Source organism: Vanacampus margaritifer, chromosome 7, assembly GCF_051991255.1.
Source record: "Vanacampus margaritifer isolate UIUO_Vmar chromosome 7, RoL_Vmar_1.0, whole genome shotgun sequence".
Lineage (NCBI taxonomy): Eukaryota > Metazoa > Chordata > Actinopteri > Syngnathiformes > Syngnathidae > Vanacampus > Vanacampus margaritifer.
In genome coordinates this window covers 21,592,621-21,613,374 of record NC_135438.1, presented here as the reverse complement: position 1 = coordinate 21,613,374, position 20,754 = coordinate 21,592,621, and the positions used below count along the sequence as shown (strand labels likewise).

General features: G+C 41.1%; 2 protein-coding genes across 9 annotated transcripts in view; both read left to right on the top strand.

Annotated features, from left to right (window-relative positions):
• Positions 1-12,026, top strand: part of LOC144054941 (SEC14-like protein 1) — a 31,045-nt gene extending 19,019 nt beyond the window's left edge. For 2 of the 3 annotated variants that reach the window (XM_077570394.1, XM_077570391.1), the window contains 9 exons: positions 281-369; positions 615-685; positions 1,155-1,326; positions 2,353-2,487; positions 2,700-2,834; positions 5,065-5,316; positions 5,417-5,595; positions 5,894-5,920; positions 9,387-12,026. In XM_077570394.1, coding sequence (XP_077426520.1) covers positions 281-369; positions 615-685; positions 1,155-1,326; positions 2,353-2,487; positions 2,700-2,834; positions 5,065-5,316; positions 5,417-5,595; positions 5,894-5,920; positions 9,387-9,492 — 1,166 coding nt within the window. In that variant the 3' untranslated portion in view covers positions 9,493-12,026. The remainder of the gene's footprint in view (positions 1-280; positions 370-614; positions 686-1,154; positions 1,327-2,352; positions 2,488-2,699; positions 2,835-5,064; positions 5,317-5,416; positions 5,596-5,893; positions 5,921-9,386) is intronic. The other variant, XM_077570393.1, reaches the window with a different exon arrangement.
• Positions 12,027-13,737: 1,711 nt separating this feature from the next.
• The window catches only part of LOC144055189 (endonuclease V-like), a 73,774-nt gene continuing 66,757 nt past the window's right edge, over positions 13,738-20,754 (top strand). For 5 of the 6 annotated variants that reach the window (XM_077570965.1, XM_077570970.1, XM_077570964.1 and 2 more), the window contains exons 1-2: positions 13,738-13,871; positions 17,371-17,542. In XM_077570965.1, the coding sequence (XP_077427091.1) occupies positions 13,834-13,871; positions 17,371-17,542 (210 nt within the window). In that variant the 5' untranslated portion in view covers positions 13,738-13,833. The remainder of the gene's footprint in view (positions 13,872-17,370; positions 17,543-20,754) is intronic. The other variant, XM_077570966.1, reaches the window with a different exon arrangement.

The following is a 20,754-nucleotide window of genomic DNA, read 5'->3' as shown; positions in this document are numbered from 1 at the left end:
TTTTCCATTTGTGCACAAAATCAGAAAACGAGTGCTTCTCAGTTTTCTTCATTTTGGCTTTTGGAGTGAATATTGTGAAAACAAGCCATTTTTTTGTTTAGTTTTTTGCTTCCTATTTTGTTTGGAAAAAACGAACAAATAATACAGGGATTCTTATTGTCTACATAACAGAAGAGCAAGTGACTATAAGGATTCTGAGCAGTTTAATATACAACCCAGTAGACTCTTAAGATTGCTACAAGTCATTGAAGTGTTTATTATTCTATTTTGTATCTTCTAGATGGCCGGCCTTTGTACGTCCTGAGACTTGGCCAGATGGACACCAAAGGACTGGTCCGAGCTCTTGGAGAAGAATCTCTGCTTAGACATGTATGCACAGTAGTTACGTCACATTAACTGTTCGCATGAAAGTACATATTAAGTCTTGATGTAAACCATTCATGTTAGGTAATCAAGGTCCATTGTCTTAAAGGAGTCAAGTGCTTTAAAAGCAGGGCATACACACAGTTGCTATATAAATAGTGCACTTAAAATGCACTCAGCGTAAATCACTCAAATCAAACTAGGGAGTTGCTAAATTCTTGAAATAAGTTTGTGGTTCTGTTGATTTTTAGGTGCTGTCTATCAATGAGGAGGGTCTGAGACGCTGCGAAGAGAACACAAAGGTGTTTGGCCGTCCCATCAGGTAAACTGAGTGCAAATGTGGACTTATAACACCAAGTATGCGAGTCAAATTTACTTTCTAGAATGTAATAGGTGCCACTTAACATTTCACCATCAAACCACATGTTGTTGGCTTTTTATGTTCGCTTCCATAGTAGGCATGCACGCTATGAGGGAGCAGAATGAAGACATTAAAGTATGTTGGCTTGTGTATTGCTGCAGTCCATGGTGGGAAGAGTGAGGGGAAGGAATGGAGATGGTATCGTTGAGCAGTAGGTGGGGGCAGGGAACTGAGCCATACAGGATGGCACATCAACTATGAATAGCTGTTGCGCTACGCTGGCCGCGAGCCACACAAGAGGATGTAGAGGGAGTCTAGAATTAGTATGCATTGCTGTGGTGACACTTCAAGCACACTTTGCAGTGACAGACTCTAAATGGTCACTTATCGGTTTGTGTTTTGTATGTTTGTGGTCTCCTCTTCTGCTCAGTTGCTGGACATGTCTGGTGGATCTGGAGGGTCTCAACATGCGTCACCTGTGGCGGCCAGGAGTCAAGGCTCTGTTGAGGATTATCGAGGTTGTGGAGGCCAACTATCCAGAAACGCTGGGCCGGCTGCTTATCTTGAGAGCTCCCAGAGTCTTCCCAGTGCTTTGGACTCTGGTGAGCACTGGTGACCGCTGGCTCTCAGATTCAGCTTTTATATGAGCTCATATTTATGGCTTTCAAATCAGTTTCAGGTGTTTGAGCCACCATTAATTTCAAACACTGACACAGTATAAAGCTCATTGTTCTACATTGTCATTTAAAAAACACTCCTACACAGCTAATGTGTTTGAGTGTAGCTACTTTGAGCAAGCGTGTAAAAGAAGTAGGGATAGGCCAATTTCCGGCCGCGCAGATTAGTGCTGTTATTTGGCATTTTGACAAATATTGCCATCGGCCTTTTTATGAATCTGAAGGCTAATAAAGTTGGTATCTCATTGAGCGGTGAATGCTTGCTAACGACAGTTTTTACTTGTCGTAAACACATTTGGAACATATTCAGACAATGCTTCACTGTGAAGATCTTTTGAAACATTTAACAAAAACCCCAAATGAGTTACATTTGCATGCATTTGTTGCTCAGTGAGATGCAGGGAACTTTTCATTTGTGGATCTATTTAAATTTCCAATAAGAACTCCTACACTTTTTATTCTTAAAAATTACACCCAAAAAAAAAAGAGAAATTTTGGAAAACTTTATTTACAGTAGGGATCTATTTACTTGCTTAGTTTTTACTTTATCTTAACACATGCTGATGACCCTGGAAACTCTCTGCAATTTTTGTTATAAGTTTTTAAACCAAATCTGTCGATATAGTTTGAAAGAAGAAGCTTTTTTTTTTTAACGCTAATATTTTAATGCAAATTAATATCTGCTTGAAATATGTTATCAGCCTCCTTGGCGGCTAATAATCTGTATCGGTATCGACCTCGGAAAAAACATCGGTCTATCACTAAAAAGAAGACATAGTGTTTCAATAAAGTAAAAATAAACAATATTGTGTGTTGGGAAGCTGCTAAAACAGCCTTTTGGGGAACACATTAGTGACTATTCTCTGCAAGTCCTGCCCTCTCCCCCATCTATAATCAGCCAGTTTAGTCAACATGTAACCTGATAAACATTTTGATGTTTCATGACTTTAGGTGAGTCCGTTCATTGACGAAAACACCCGCAAGAAGTTCCTAATCTATGCAGGAAACGATTACCAGGGCCCCGGCGGACTGGTGGACTACATAGACAAGGAGATTATCCCTGACTTCCTGGGCGGCGAGTGTATGGTGAGTGTCGAATCACGCATGTATGTTAAAGAACATGATTAAATTCTGAGATCCCCTTTACTGACCTCATTTTATGTGTGATTGCACACGCGCTCTCTCTCTCTCTCGCTCTCGCTCTGTCTCTCTCTCGCTCTCGCTCTGTCTCTCTCTCGCTCTCTCGCTCTCTCGCTCTCTCGCTCTCTCGCTCTCTCGCTCTCTCGCTCTCGCTATAGTGTGAGGTACCTGAGGGAGGCTTGGTCCCAAAGTCCATGTACCGCACTGCAGAGGAGCTTGAGAATGAAGATGTACGTTTGTGGACCGAGACAATCTACCAAAGCGCCAGCATCTTCAAAGGAGCTCCACATGAGGTGAGATTTAGTAACACATGCAGAACAAGAGGATGAAAGCAGTGACACTTAATTGATATGTAGGCCAGGACAAGACAAGAGCAGTCAACCATGCCTCAGAGATTATGTTTTGTTGAAAAGTCTGCCATCTAGTGGTTGAAACTTGTACATGCACCTTTTTATTTCTGGCATGGGACATTCTTATTTGGCATATTAGGGTATGCCTACAAACACGATTTGACCAAAGAAAAGAAAATTGTCACTGTAGCCTTCCAGATGTATGTTACATAATTGTCATAATGGCAAATATTAGGGCTGTGCAAATAATCAAAGTTGAATAACATTTTAAATTATTTCATTTACAAAATCAGCATAATCGTAAAAAAAGATTATTAAGAATAATTTTTTAGTTGTTAAAATGTATACATTTGCACCTTTTTTTTTTATGGCTAATGTAATAAATTTTGTTTCGTCTAAAAGGAACTTGCATAATTATAGTGTTTCAAAGAATTGTATTTGTCTTAATATATATATTTTTTTATGTTTAAACATTTTCTTGTTCTGTACCAAATAAATAAATGATCGTCTTACTGCACAGTGCACATGCTGGAGTCCAACTTCAAGTTTTTGCCAACATAAATAAATAAATAAATATCATAAATTATATATATATATATATATATATATATATATATATATATATATATATATATATATATATATATATATATATATATATATATATATATATATATATATATATATATTAAATTCTGTTTGGTCCAAAAAGAACTTACAAAATTAAAGTGTTTCTTTTTTTTCTTTTTAAATTTGTCTTAATATTTTTAAATGTTTAAACATTTTCGTGCATCATCATTTTAAAAATCGAATTGTTGAAAATTTGCTAAATCTTGAAATCGAGTTTTATCTTCTGGATTAGCTGGACAAAGCTGTTGTTCTTATGGTCTGTTATATCCAAATGTTTTTGTGAGTTGTAATTTTGCACAAGTGGCAGATTGCTGGATGGGTGGTTTATAAGACATGCTTACAATAGCTACCAATAGGGGTGGGCGATATTAGCTCGTGTGACGAAATGCAGGGCTCACGATCTCTCATTTCTGTGGAATCGTCTGATCACAACGTAAAGCAATTCAGCACAATTTGACCGTCAGCCGCTGGCTGAAAAAGACAGCCATGCCGCCTGTCCCTATTTGACAGCCAATCAGTGTGGCGTGCAAGGCGAGGATGAAGACAAGCTATGGCATCACTACGAACTTCCATCACCTGAACCGTCAGTGTCCCGCACAGTACAATAAGAGCCAAGATAATAACTAGCAGCGACAACAGCTCATACCAAAATAGCAAACCGTCACAGAAGCGTTTACCAAACTCACGCCGTATAACATTGGATCCGCGGTCCGAGCTGCCAAGTCGTAAGTTATCGACTTTTTCCCCAAACACCGCCATTCCTCACATGTTTGCAAATTGTAGCAAAATAGTGGCGTAAAAAATGTGCAGTTTTGTTTTGTTTTGTACAAGCGGCCACTGTAGCGTTTGTGAAATGATCAGGCCAAGCGGCAAACTAACACCTCAATGCCAATTTGCAAAAGCTACCCGTCTATGCCAGAAAACAACACGCTAACGTGCGTATTCGCAAAAAAAAAGAAAAAAATAAGTCTGTGTTGCATTCAAGGCCCGTTCAGACCATAGGAAACTACATAACCCGCGACTTGTTATAGCATTGACCTTTATTTATAAAAGGTGCTTTTTACTTAGCAGTGTGTTTTAACTTTGTAATTACATGCTCCTCTTTACTCTTTTTAAAAAAAAAAAAAATTATCATGACTTTACCAGCCAAGTTGTGTTTACTTTAAGACATTCGCTGTTTTGAATTCAGTACACTACTTGAAAACAGAACTGTGATTTTTGTAAAATGTATATTTTTCTTTACACAAGGTATTTATTATTATAGTGTTCATTTTCACAAACTAACAAGTGTAGCCGTACTAGCCTCGTATTTATTCAATACTACTCAAATTTAATTTCTATTTCATATTAATTTAAAAAATAAAAATCGTGATTTTATAATTAAAAAATCGTGATATTCAATTTTTGCAGGATCGCCCACCCCTACTATTATTTTTTCCTTAATCAAGCAACCCTAGCAAATACTGTTGTGACCTTCGGACCCTTGAAAGGTGCTATATAAATTCAAGCTTTTTATGACTATTTCTTGTTCTTTAATGTCCAGCTTCTGATTGAGATCATTGACGCCTCCTCGGTCATCACCTGGGACTTTGACGTGTGTAAAGGTGATGTGGTTTTCAACATCTACCACTCCAAGCGGGCGCCACAAGCACCCCGTAAAGACCCACTGGGAGCGCACGGGATCACCTCCCCAGGTGGCAACAATGTGCAGCTCATAGACAAGTCATGGACGCTGGGGCTAGATTACAGCATGGTAGAGTCCCCTCTAACCTGCAAGGAAGGAGAAAGTGTGCAGGTGAGGTTTTGAGAATATACTGTAAAGGAAGTAAATCATTGATTTGGTTCATCTGGCAAGACATTTGTTGTGACGCACACCTTTTTTTTTGTTTGTTTAGGGCTCCCATATTACACGCTGGCCAGGTTTCTACATCCTCCAGTGGAAGTTCCACAGCATGCCGGCTTGCTCGGCCACTAATCTGCCTCGAGTAGATGATGTGCTGGCCACACTGCAAGTCTCCTCGCACAAGTGTAAAGTCATGTACTACACCGAGGTTTTGGGCTCTGAGGACTTCAGGTTGGTCACTCATCCAGATGGCCACAAAACACTTTTGAATTGAAATGATTGAACCTCAATTCTAGAATAAGTTCAAATCAAATCTTCCCGTCCCCCCACTATAAAATATATATATATATATATATATATATATATATATATATATATATATATATTATCAGCCCTGAGTATTGAAATGAGGATGCTGCTTTCCTTTCCCAGACTTTTTATTTGAAATTCTTTTTTTTTTTTTCCTTCCAACGCATTCCTGTTCTTTCTTGTCCTCTTCCTCCCACCGCTCTATCTTCTTCCTGTGAAGAACGGCTTGCTGTGACGTGCAGAGTTTGTAAGTGGCGCAGTGGTTGCCTCTCTTCCTTTAGCACTACCCCGTCGTCATTCCTGCTTTTTGGCTGCTAACTTGACCTCCATGGCAGCTGGCCAGGGCAGTCCCGATGCCCTGAGCGCAGTTGGGCTTTCAGCCTGTTGAACTGCTTGCATGACTAACAATACTAGCAATCGCTGGCCTTAGGTTGATTTAAACGATCAACCTGCTGAAACTGCACTAGCTGTTTTGCTGTAGTCTTTTACTACAGATATGACCGCACCGTCTTTAACATTTTAGAACTGTTGGACAAACTAATATTTGTTTGTATACAATCTCCTCCAAAAGCATTGGAAGTGCAAGGTCAATTCAATTGTTTTTGTCGTCGACTGAAGACATTCGGGTTTCAGAACAAAAGATACATATGAGACAGAAGTTAAGAAGTCCAGCATTTATTTCTCCCTATCTGTATCTATTCAACCATCTAATTTATCTGCATCTGTATTTGGAGGGGGCGTGACCTAAACTGGAAGTGGGTGTGGCCTAAATTTCAAATGGCCATGGTTTGATTGGAAATAAGTGGGGCTTACAGCGGTAGTATTTTATTTATTTATTTTTTCAATATCACACTTAAATTAAATGGTAAAACAGTGTGAAATTGATATGGATTGATCAAAAATTAAGAGAAGGAGAGTGTGAGATTGAGATTGATGAGACCAAGAATTACCTCTCGACAGTGATGGAAAAATGGAGAAAGGAAAACTCTTATGCTTATGGTCCAAAACACACTAGCTCATCTGTGGATTATGGTCTTGGGCTTTCATGGCTGCTTCTGGAATGGGGTCACAAGTCTTTATTGATGATGTAACTCATGATATTAGCAGCAGAATGAATTCTGAAGTCGACAAAACCATTTTGTCTGGCAAATGACGGAAAAATCCAAACTAAACTTGTGACAAGTTTCATCATGCAACAAGGCAATGACCCAAAACTAGAGCTGGTAAAATTAATTGATTAATCGATTATCAAATTAATCGACAACTATTTTACTAATCGAGTAATTGTTCAGAGCCATTGTTTAAATTAAAATTGTCCAAATCCTCCAATTTCAGTCTCTCAACAGTAATTATTCTCTGATTTCTGTAGTTCTTCATCAGAGTAGACTGATTATCTTTTGCATTTAATAAAAATAAGACATTTGCAAACATTTACTTTTACTATGGAAAACAATGACCAAACCTGTGACTGAATTTGTTTCAAAAAGGTTGGTAAGTACAACATAAATTCCTAATGCTGAATTGATGTGTTGTTGGTTTTTAATCACTAAAAAATACTAAAGAATCAACAATAATTGGTTAATAAACAGCAATTAGACATAAATATATGATTAATCGATGGAATAATCGATAGAATAATTGATTCTAAAAATAATCGATTGTGACAGCCCTACCCAAAACACACTGCTAACACAACAAAGGACTTCGTCAGGAAGGTTTTTGACTGGCCGAGTCAATCTCTGGACCTTAACCCAATAGAGCATGCATTTTACCTCCTGAATAAAAGACTGTAGGGAGAAAGCCCCAGAAACAAACAAAAACTGAAAGAGGCTGCATTAAAGGCCTTTAAAAAAAAAAAGCATGTAAAATAAAGAATGCAAAAGTCTGGTGAAATCAGTGGGTCGCAGGCTTGATGCAGTTATTGCAAGCAAGAGTTATGCTACCAAATGTCAAGTGTATTCACTTGAAGGTCATTTAGTAATGTCTGTTCCCATACTTTTGCTCACTGCATATGTTGGTGGCTTCAAACAAAACGTGCTCTATCCCGAGTTGTTTAAGGCATCTAGATGTAAATACCATAAAATAGAAGTTGGAATTCTAACCTTCTGTCTTGTATTCGTCTTTTGATCTGAAACCCAATTTCTTCAGTATACAACAAAACAAAGACACTGACCTTGCCATTTCAACACTTTTGGAAGGAACTGAACCTGTTGCTAACTCAACTAATCTTATTTTAAGTATATAAACGGCTTGTGCTCTTCTTTGTGATCAGTTGAAATGAAGTGATACGCATTTAACAATAAACTATTCGGTCTTAAAAATCCTTAATTCTGCCAAATGAAAAATGAACATTTTTGGCTCTGTGATTACTGTATACTCTCTTTGTGGAATCCAATTCTATCCTAATTTGAGCGGCATTCACAATTAGTTAATAATACAAGAAAACAAAGGACAAAATTTACTGTATTTACTGTTTGTGTTTATGCTTTTCCACAAACAAACACGCCCTTTAAAATATGCAAATGGTTGAACTTCTACCAAGTAAAGCCTGTCATGAATTTTCAAACAGGAATAATGAAATGCCCTTTTGTTATTCTGTGTCGCACACACACACACAGTAAACTTTTAGTAGCTAAGCTGATGCATTGTAGGACATGGGTCACCAACCTTTTTCAAAGTGACTGCTACTTATTGGGTACTGATTAATGCTAAGGGCTACCAGTTTGATACACACTTCTGAATATATAAAGATGAGTTGAGATAACAAATGTGCTCAATTTACCTTAAATCTCCGCCAGTGTGTACATTTTCAAATGAGCACTTGTACAACATTCCTAGAAAATTACAATGCGCCGTCATTGTTGAGCTATTTTCAGAACAGGCCCGCTCCAGGCTACTCATGTGGTCCTTGGGTTGACTATGGGGAGACATTTGTATAAAAAATATTCATGACATATTCGTCATTTTCACAAGTCTTTTTAAATTTTGTGTGTGCATTTTTCATGACTTTTGCTTGCGAGTTGGCAAAAGTGCGTTTGTGGATCGTTGCGCACGCTAATTTATTTTTGAGACAAACATCACGCTTTTTTGAGATATTCAGACACACACTAGCTCTCAGATATTCGCGTGTCTAAGGCCCGTTCCTCCGCCGTCCACGGGGAGGCAGTGTTACTGTCTCCATTGAACGGGAACAAACCGTTTCTGTTTCTCGTTTAAAATTAGACATTGAAAAACAGAAATCGAGTCTTTATCTGACCTGTCATTATGTGTTTATTTTGCACAAGTTGGGAAACAAAATGCAACCTTATTTTAAGTTTGTTTCTCTTGAGCTTCCTTTAGCTTTACTCGAAAGGCAATCTTCTTCTTTGGCCGCTGCTGCTTTAGTGGCGTAGAAGAAGAAAATTCAACAGCAGAAGAAGAGACGTGTGAAAATCGCAGATACATTTGCGGATTTGAAAAACACGTGAAAATCACCACAGTGAATATTTTTTAGACAAATGTCTCCTCATAGCGGGCACCACGTTGGTGACCCTGCTGCAGGGTGTTATGGCCTCTGATAGAACCTAAAGCATTGAGTACCGATGAGTCGATCCTGGTAGAAGTGTGCGTCATGGTCACATGATGCTCATTTAGTTGGTCAAACTGGGGCTATATTTGTAGCTGGAAAAATGTAAAGGTTATTTTCCCTTACCAGTCTGTGTCTCTCGTTGCAGGGGTTCGATGACCAGCTTGGAGTCGAGCCACAGTGGCTTCTCTCAGCTAAGCGCTGCCACCACTTCATCCAACCAATCCCAGTCCAGCTCGATGATCTCCAGGTAGACAGAGCAGTCGGAGAGCACCGCCTCGACACCATTTTCAACTTTGGATGCTGACCAGCAGAGAGCAAATCGTGGCTCGAAAAAAGAAGAAAAAAAAGAAGAGAGAGTGCGTGACCTCCTTTTAAAGGGCTGATTATTTTTTTCTGTTTTTGCACAAAGGTCATATTTCAGTACTTGGTGTCTTTGCTAGGTAACGAATGAGACCGAGCATTAGGAGAATTCAAGTTTGTGGCTTAATTAGAGTGCAAATGTTAAAGGCATCTTGGGAGGTTAAAAGAAGCAATATTTTCATCCCAGGAGCAGCACGTTTGAATGGATGAAGACACTGGAGGCGCTGTTATTATATACTGTATAGGCATTTACTTTTACACTCCAAAATTCCGTAGGCAATAATCAGATGACGCGCCCCTCATTCTTGAGCGCGACTGTAGAAGATTGGAACTTCTGTTACACATGTTTGACTTTGCTCTCATGATATTAGAACAGAGATCTGTTTCAATGTAGAGAGCAGTGTAGAAAATCCAACACTCTTGTTGAACTTTACATTAACATTTATTCAAGAACTGATCCTCAAAAGTTGCACATCGTAACCCACAAATCCATTGTGAACATTTGTATGGGCTTCTTACACTTTGAAAACACAGTTTACGGAAATTTGTTTCCAATAACATGCATATGTTTTCAAAACAAACAACGCTCCCGAGTGGGTGGGGCTTATTGAATCATGGCAATACAAATGGAGTCAAACGGATTGGGAATTGTCATCTACTGGTGTCCAGATGTTCTCTGAGCATCCTGACCTTGATTTGGCAGGCCCCGCCGTCATTTTGAGGGCTCGGCCCGTCGACCATGCTATGAACAGCTTTCTTTACCAGCATCTCACTCTATAGTGCTTGAAGCAATAACATAGATTTCTACTGTGTGACATATTTATATTTATCATTGAGATGTCCATTTGTAGATGGCGGTGATGGTGAGGGCTGATTGCAGGTGACCTTAATGTAATGCACAGGCAGGCACAAAGGCAACCTGAGCCACTATGTGTGTTTGATCATAAACAAGTAACTCAGCCCTTTTTTTCACCATGGGCACCGCAAGTTTGCTTTGCATTCTTGTTTGTGAACGTGCTCGAGATCAACAAATTCATTGCCAAATTGCCTCAATTGTACGAGGTCATCATATAATCGGACAGAGCTGCCATCATTTGACTTTTTGAGGGGAGGGTGGTGACATATGTCATTTCTGCAAAGGTGGCAAATCCTGGTCCAGAAAGTAAAAACCCTGCCACAGTTTAGCTAGCTAGCTCCCTAGCACCATGGGATCTAGCTATTAAGCTAGCTAACTAGCACCTGAGGCTAAAGCCAAACTGTGGCAGGATTTTTACTTTCTGGACCTGGATTTGGCACCACTGCATTTCTGTGTGCATAAGGTTGAATATCTTTATAATAATGTTTATCATTTGACAGTGTTTTAGTTGAAAAAAAATCTCTACATGTACTAATTATGTTTGAGGATTGCTACTGTTTTTGACATACTTGATGGGGTTGAAACAGTGGTTTGTTACTGCATGCACGTTACACATAGTGACTTGGTTCACCAGTCTGCTATTTGTAAAAAACAAAAAAGCCATTTTTTAAATTGTCAATTAATACCATTTTAGCCTTTGTAAGACTCACGTAGAAACAGCTGCTCTTTTCAAGTCAATTAATGAATAATCATCATTGTCTAAAAACATCATTTCTAACTGGATTAGAACAAGCATTGATGACTTGACTGTAAATTGCCACGAGTCATCAAATGCTATCTCTAAGGACACATAGAAGAACTCCAAAGGATACTCACCGTGCATGTTTTAGATACACAAAACTGTTTTTATCTCCAAATGAAAGGTCAAGATTTTGTGTGTGGAATATTTGCAATAATGTGAAATGTTTTACCTCCTACGAATGAGGGCTATCATGTATGGATGTACAAGAATGAATGCTGGAAACAGCAGTGAAAATATGACATGCCTGTAAAATGTATGTACTGTACACAATCCCAATTTGAAGCATGTCTGGACCCACACAGTCAGCTAATTCTTTATACAGATTCATCCATTTTATTTAACTGGTAGTATGATTAAATATGCAGAAGCAGACCTACAGTAAGTACTTTTTTTGTATATCTAACAGAGTGGACCTTAGATTTGTACAACTGCCTTGCTGAAATTGAAGCCATGGGCATAAAGTGATCTTGGATCCAGTATTTTCATTACCACGTGAATTCAGTGTTTGCGATACCGGAGACCCGTCACGTTTTCTGTATCCTGCTGCTCTGATTTCCATCACGTGTACATTCTCAAAGATCTCTTGAGGGCTATAAAATGTTTGTCATTACTTTTCCATGTGTTTGTTTGTCCGCTTCCTACTCTGGCAAAGTTGCATATCTCCTATCTTTATGCGAGATATTATGTAAAAAGTACTTGTTTCAATTCATGAGAATATTGCGCCTTTGCTTTTTTGTGTGGAGAACATTAAACTTGAATTATGTACAGTTGTGTCCTATTCATTTGCATGTTACTTAAACCAACATTATTTTATCTTTACTTACTAAAATAGATCTATTGAAAATTCTCGCTGTGCAAAAGCACTTGTTTAAAGCAGGAAATGCCTAATAAACCTGATGATTTCTTTCTATTTGTTGTCATGGTAAAAATGTTAGGGGAAAAAATTGCATAAAGACTTTACAGCGCTAAAGAAATGAGAGTAAGCCAAAGGAACACATTTGCCTTATTTAATTTCCTGTATCCACTTTTGCTATTAAAATTTGATCACAAGGCTGAGAAAGCATCCACAAAACTTTGTGAAAGTTGAAATCACTGACCATGACTGAACCCACCCGCTTTCCAAATTCGGCAGAAATTAGAATCTTAAAATGAGTTGATGTTCTGCTCTTTTTCCTTCCCTACCAGAGAATATGTATTAGTATATTAGTATAATAATGTGGACTACTGGCATTCCACGGGAAATAGTAATTTAGTCTGTGGGGCTGAAGCCTAAAGTACTGCACTGCGGTCAGCCTCCAATCAAAAGCCATCCACCACAAAGATTGTGTTTATATACTCTACATTACAGCAAGTAAGCATATTAACTCAGAATTTCTCCCAGGAAGTCTCACACAGATCTGATGTTGCATTTCAAAATTAAAGGGAAAGTCAACCCAATACCTTTCTTAACAACAATAATGCGTTCCATGCTGCCCCACTTTTCTAAACACGTTAAAGTGATTAATATTGCATTTGTAGAATTTGAGGTAAACAGTAAAATGCACCTGTCTATCCATCCCAGGGGGTGGCCATTTTGTCACTTGCCATCAACTAAAAATGACACATAGTTGCTCAAGGGCTCCGGTAACGACCAATATCACAGTTTTGGCCCTCTTCGTATTCTCGTTTTTACAACCATTAAGCCTGTATCTCACTGAGCGGTGCAGACTAGGGAGGGTCCGTCCACGAAGCGAGTGTTGATTTTTCTGCCGGCTTCTTTCAATGTGGCAAAACGTCTTGCCGCACTCTCAAACCCTCTTTATCCTGTCAAACCCTTTTTCTTGGCGCAGATTTTTTTTTAACATGTTAAAAAATTTATTGGGGGGTTTGACACGATCACATGACACAATCAGTGGCAAGGAAATATCCTGTTACAAAAAAAAGAGCACATATATTCAAGGATTTAACAAACTAAACTAACTATAACTAACTAACTAAATCCATTTAAAAGTCTTACGTGACCACTTTAGAGTGCATTGTGGGATAATTTTTTAATAGCACAAATATGTAGTTTTCTGCAGGCATAATAATGCTGCTAGATGAAGTAGCATTATTTTTTACAGGACTAGTAGTGGTATTTGATTGGCAGATGACAATTGAGCGTGGACCAGCGCATTGATAGCGGAGAGAATAGCTTGAATTGGTTTAGGCATAGTCTACCTCATTCAAGTTTAGCAGTAGTAGGCTGTTAACTTTTTTCTGTGTCAAATTAAAAAGGCACGTTCATTTTCACTTTACAGGGATTTTGAAAGTGTCATTAATTAATTGTAACTGGGAACAACAGGTACTGTATATGTATTTAATTTCAAGTCTTTATTTGATGGTAAGTTTGTTAAAATGGTGCCACTTTTGGTCCTTTTGTTTTAATAGTCACTGTGTTTCGCCTTTGTGCCGCTAGACGGTAGTGTTAACATAGGTGATGCTTTCGCAGGGTTCAGGCGCAGGGATGACGTCACACACGGAAGCAATGTACCCAGAGTAGCAGTAAATAAAATGACAATCGAATGTCTTCTGTCAACCCGTTCTATAGAATAAATGTCTCCAACAGATGAGTTGGTCAAGCAGTGGGAAAGGTCAGTGTGTTTGCGAAATAGTATACTTATGTTTATGTTTGATCAATAATCCGTGTTCTGAACGAGTAGTAGATAGAACCACTTGTCACAATTCAAGAGCGCTGTCTATCATTCTTTCTCTCCGAAGTTAACATTGCTCAGTTTTGAGTAAATACCCAATATTATGGCTCAACACACTCACTTGTACGAACCAAATGATTAGAAACAGTTATCAGTATTTTGTAGCGCAGTTTAAACCACAGATAGAAATGACAACCTTGGTTTGTGTCAGTCAAAACTGAGCATTGTTGTTATCTTTAAGGAAGAATTTGTAATGCAGATATGGTATTGCACTCATTACCTCATCATCTGTAATAAACAAATAAATAAATAAATAAATAAAAAGGGGAAATATTTTATTTTATTTATATATTTTAATTATTTAACTGGGTCGGTCCCATTGAGAACCTTTATTTCAAGAGAGACCTGGCCAAGACAGGCAGCAGCAAAAAAACACAAAGTTATTTTGCTACTGCTTGTGTGTGTGCGTGCGTGTGTGCGTGTGCGTGTACTTCTACATACGACATTGTGAGGACCAAAACATTTGGCCGGTCCTCACAACTCAAGACCTCTTTTTGAGGGTCAAGACTTGGTTTTAGAGTTTAGGTTTGAAATGCGTTATGGTTGAGGTTAGGGTAAGGAATAGGGGTAGGCAATCATTTTTGATAGTTGGGTTAGGGGAAGGGGCTAGGAAATCAATTATGTCAATGAGATGGCCCCACGGCAGCACGGTGGCTGACTGGTTAGCACGTCCGCCTCCCAGTGCAGAGGACGTGAGATCGAGTCCGGGCTTCGGCCTACCTGGGTGGAGTTTGCATGTTCTCCCCGTGCTTGCGTGGGTTTTCACCGGGTACTCCGGTTTCCTCCCACATTCCAAAGACATGCATGGCAGGTTAATTGAACACTCCAAATTGTCCCTAGGTGTGATTGTGAGTGTGGTTGTTCGTCTCTGTGTGCCCTGCGATTGGCTGGCAACCAGTTCAGGGTGTACCCCGCCTCCTGCCCGAAGCCAGCTGGGATAGGCTCCAGCACCCCCGCGACCCTTGTGAGGAAAAAGCGGCCAAGAAAATGGATGGATGGATGGATGGATGGAGATGGCCCCACAAAGATAGTAAAACAAACCTTTGTGTGTGTGTGCGTGCTTACGTGCATGCGTGACTGCGTGAGTGAGTGCGTGCGTGTGTTTGTGTGACGTAACCCGCTCCGGCAAATGGGTGGGCTTGTCAGAAGGATTCATTTTGAGATACTGACAATTATAAATCATGCTGTATTACAAGAGGAAAAAGAGAGCCACAATATAGTACTATAAAGAGAAAAATGAGGGCTACCAGACCCCAAAACAAAGATCTGACAGCATCCATCCATCAAGAAAGCCTGCACAGTAAATTCTGTAGTGTAAATTTGACTCCTCCGTGAGTCATCATCTTATCGTGGTGGTGGGGTTTGCGTGTCCCAATGAGCCGAGGAGCTATGTCTGGGGCTGCATGCCCCTGGTATGGTCATCCATGGCAAACAGGTCCTAGGTGAGGGACCAATCAAAGCATGGCTCAAAAAGACCGCTATGATGAACCTCAATTTTGGATCACGGTTTCCCATGCCTGGGCGCGGGTCACCGGGGCCCCCCTCTGGAGGCGGGGCTCAAAGGCGCACGTCTGGTGGCCGGGCCTATACTCATGGGGCCCGGCCGGGCTCAGCCCGAAAAGACAACATGGATCCCCCTTCCCATGGGCTCACCACCTGTGGGAGGAGCCAAAGGAATCGGGTGCGCAGTGGGCTGGGCGGCAGCCAAAGGCGGGGACCTTGTCGGTCCAAACCCCAGCTACTGAAGCTAGCTCTCGGGACGTGGAATGTCACCTCTGTGGCAGGGAAGGAGCCCGAGCTGGTGTATGAGGCCGAGAAGTTCCGACTAGATATAGTCGGACTTGCCTCCACACAGCTTGGGTTCTGGTACCAATCCTCTCGAGAGGGGTTGAACTCTCTTCCACTCTGGAGTTGCCCACGGTGAGAGTACCCACCCTTTCTGGAGTCTTTGGAGGGTGTGCTGGAGAGCGCTCCATCTGGGGACTCCCTCGTTCTGCTGGGGGACTTCAACGCTCACGTAGGTAATGTCAGTGAGACCTGGAGGGGCGTGATTGGGAGGAACTGCCCCCCGACCAGAACCCAAGTGGTGTTTTATTATTGGACTTCTGTGCTCGCCACAGACTGTCACAAGGGTGGCCAAGTTCGGTCCTTAAGAGCCACTATCCAGCCTGTTTTCCATGTTTCTCTCCACTCACACACGTGATTCATGATCAGGATTGTTATCAGGCTTCTGCAAAGCGTGCTAATGAGCCGGACATTAGATTCAGCTGCGCTGAAGGAGGGATACATGGAAAACAGGCAGGATAGGGGTTCTCGAGGACCGAACTTGGCCACCCCTAGTCTATAATGAACATCATGTTCAAACACAATGGTGTCCATATGTGCACATGATCGACTTTGTAGTCGTTTCATCGGTTACTGGAGAGGAGGGTAGTCGGGAAGTCGAATCTCGGATTCAGGAGGAGCAGTGTGGTTTTAGTCCCAGCCGTGGAACAGTGGACCAGCTCTACACCCTTGGCAGGGTCCTCGAGGGTGCATGGGAGTTCGCCCAACCAGTCCACATGCGCTTTGTGGACTTGGAGAAGGTGTTTGACCGTGCCCCTCGGGGAGTCCTGTGGGGGGTGCTTTGGGAGTACGGGGTACCGAGCCCCCTGATACGGGCTGTTCGGTCCCTGTACGACCGATGTCAGAGTTTGGTGTGCATTGCCGGCAGGAAGTCTAATTAGTTTCCAGTGAGGGTTGGACTCCGCCAAGGTTGCCCTTTGTCACCGATTCTGTTCATAACTTTTATGGACAGAATTCCTAGGCGCAGCCGAGGCGTTGAGGGGGTCCGGTTTGGTGGCTTCAATATTGCACATCTGCTTTTTGCAGATGATGTGGTGCTGTTGACTTCTTCAAGCTGTGATCTTCAACTCTCACTTGAGCGGTTTACAGCCCAGTGTGAAGCGGTTGCAATGAAGATCAGCACCTCCAAATTCGAGACCATGGTCCTCAGCCGGAAAAGGGTTGAGTGTCCTCTCCGGGTCGGGGATGAGATACTGCCCCAAGTGGAGGAGTTCAAGTATCTCGGGGTCTTGTTCACGAGTGAGGGTAGGTTGGAGCGGGAGATCGACAGGCGAATCGGTGCGTGTGCAGTGATGCAGACTCTGTATCGGTCTGTTGTGGTGAAGAAGGAGCTGAGTCGAAAGGCAAAGCTCTCGATTTACCGGTCGATCTACGTTCCTACTCTCACTTATGGTCATGAGCTGTACACTGTAAAATACTATAAAGAAATCCCAGGCGTACAAATGATGAACCATGATATCGTGGACTTTATTGTTAAATATAATGCTCAGCATGTACTTTTTTTTTTTGCATTGGTCCTGTGTCATGTGTGCAGTGAGCAGGCTTGTCTCAGAGAGCAAGTGGTGGAGGAGGACACGGAAGACTGGCAGAAGAGGCCAGACTTCTCGGGACTGGAACGGGTTGCTGGACTGGACCTCTCCTTCATCAAAGGTGATGACATCAATGCCTGCTCCCAGCTCGTTGTGCTCAGCTACCCTGACCTTGAGGTGAGCTGTGTTCGCTCTTTGACTACACTTTTTAAGACACCAATGTGATCACTTAATAAACCCATGACTAACATTTTGTTGTATCCTTTGAAACATTTTCATTCATTGCTTTTGTTCCGACTTTTTGGGGTGAAATCAATTTCTTTACTTCTACCACATAGAAATGAACAGCTGAACTTCATTAGGGGTTAATCAGAGCTACTTTAAATGGTGGCAGATGTGTGTGGACTCACATTTTGTAGGCCCCGTCCACACGAAAGCCAGTTTCAATGTATCCTTACAAGTTTCTTACCGTTTAGGTTGTTCGTTCACACGATGGCGCGGTTTCGGAGCTTGAAACCGATCACTTTTGAAATCGGCTCCAGAGTGGAAAGATTTCAAAACGCGACCCATAAGCTTCCGTCTGGAGACCATATGCAGCAGTGATGACGTAATGGTCGCAGCTTGATGCCGACACATTGTCGTAGTTTGATGACGTATATTCCAATTCTCGCGTGACTGCGCGCGAACCGCCAGTTTGTCAACAACAATGACTGATAGTGTCGTAGTGTTTTTGCACAACTTCCTTAGCTTGCTTATGCTCTTACAACAAAATATAGTGATTCTTTATTCCCACGTTCAACAAAGGGTGGAAATTAATAAGATATTATACCAGCCCTCTTCATATCCACCGCGCAAGATGGCGAGAAGTGCAAGCAGACGAAGATTTTAATAATAATAATAATAATGCATTGGATTTATATAGCGCTTTTCTAGACACTCAAAAATGCTTTACAATGGAATGTATACCTTATTCATGCACTCACACATTCACACTGTGGTGGCGGTAAGCTACTTAAGTAACCACAGCTGCCTTGGGGCAGGCTGACGGAAGCGTGGCTGCCAGTGTGCGCCTACGGCCCTTCCAACTACCTCTAAACATTCGCACCTTCCATACACCAGTGTGAGTAGCACTTGAGGCAACGTGTGTGAAGTGCCTTGCCCAAGGACACAACGACACGTGACTTGGGGAGAGCGAGGATCGAACAGCCGACCTTCTGGTTACTGAACGACCGTCTCTACACCATGAGCCACGGCCACCACAATTTTGGGTAAGACCAGGCAAAACCAGCAGCTGGTGGGACAACTTTGTCAATGGGCGAGTTGTCGATAATGAATGGAGGGAGAACTTCCGCATGTCTCGGTCCTTTCTCGTCACCCTGAGCGAAAAACTGAGCCCATACATTGAGTGAAAAACCAAAAACACGAGGATCCCAATTGGCCCAGTCAAAAGGGTGGCTTTGACGTTGTACTATTTACGCGACGAAGGAAGGCTCCGGAAGACTGCTAACCCCTTCGGTGTGTCTCGGCAGGCTGTGTCGGTCATCGTAAGAGAGACATGCTGCGCGATCACCATCAACCTGGCTCCTACCTACATCAAGCTGCCTTTTACGGAGCCCAACGCTGAGGAATTGGTTTGCAGGCTTTCACCGTCCGCATGGCATGCCACAGTGTTTTGGAGCTGTGGACGGCACCCACATATAAATAAAGCAGCCTTCTACCAACTCTATGGATTACATTAACAGGAAAGGCAAATATTCCATCAACGTGTGATTATATGTGTAGATTCATGGATGTTGTGATAAAGTGGCCTGGAAGTGTGCATGATGCACGGGGTCTTTGCAAATTCCAAGTTGAACAATTATTTAAAGACAAGATGACAAGATGACAAGATTCCTGCTTCCAAAAAACAGATTGTGGATGGTGAAGATCAAATTCCTATTTTTCTTCTTGGAAACCCTGCCTACCCCCTGCTTCCTTACCTGTTGAAGGAGTATTCAAATGGTGGCTCAACACCTCAGGAGCAGTACTTTGGGTTGTGTTTATGTCGAGCACGTATGGTAATAGAGTGTGCTTTGGCCGGTTAAAGTCCAGATTTGCTGCTCTCAAAAGGCCTATGGACATAAACCTGAATGGCTTGCCATTTGTTATTTACTCCTGCTTTGTCCTCCACAACTATTGTGAGGCCCGGAAGGAGGCGGTGGTTGAACCCTCGGTGCTGGGAGCAAAAGCGGACTCACAGCCTCCCATACAGTGTAACAACTATCTGACTGACTGCAATGAGGCTGAGGGGAAAAGGGTGAGGAGAGTGATGATGAATTACCTTGATCCTTAATGACTGTTTGTCTTAGATCATGTGAAGTCAATATTATTTTCTTTCTTGTCACAGCATAGCTCACTGGGTGCAATTTTGTTTAGAAGAAAAACAATTCAATGGCATCACCATAATTGCATTACATTTTTGCTAACAAACATTTTTTAACCTGTGTGTGACCTATGTTTAGATAAGTCACCCAGTGTAATGACATGTAAATACCTTCTTTTTTTTGTCACAGAACAACTGCTGAGTCCATTTTATGTTTTGGAGAAGAAAAACAATGCACTGGCATTAGCAATATTTTGCATTTATTTTTCCATACCACACATTTGGTAAACTGTGTAAAGGCATTAATAATTAACTGTGAACTTTAAATGAAAGCATCCAGTGTATTAACATGATGAATAAAATGATTGAAAGTATTGTCACAGAATGGCCACTGAGTGCATTTTTGGTTTGTTTTGAAGGTAAAAAATAAATAAATATTCCAATTGACTCCGCTCTGTCGGAAACACGTGACCTCCAATTCTATCTTATTTTTTTTACTAAGCCTAATCGTAACTATAACACTAAACATAACCATAATCTTAACTCAAACTAGCATTAAGTAGTAGTATTTGTATTTTTGAGTATATTTCGCTGTTTTAACTACTAACTACTGTTTCGTCACCACCAGAAACACGTGACCCCCATTTGAACACCAAAGTTGTAGCGCAGCACCACCGAATAGTGAATGGAGTGTAATTGCAATACATCGTGTCTTAAACGCACGCATTTGGTTTGTCTGAACAACTAGGTGGGTGGAATCTGATTTATGTTGTGATGGAAATATTAATTCACAATGAATTGAATTTTGGTCAGTGAGAATATGTATATATATTGACGTGGTGCTGTACTAGACACGACAGCAAATTAAGTGAACCTGTCTAATTGTTCACTTAATTTGACAGTCATGTACATTGCTGTAAAATTATAACTGTTGACTGAACATTGAGTGATGAAGAAGAGAGGAAAACAATGTCAAATTTCCTTTCAATTTAATTAAAGTTGGTTTACACATAATACATGAAAGCCT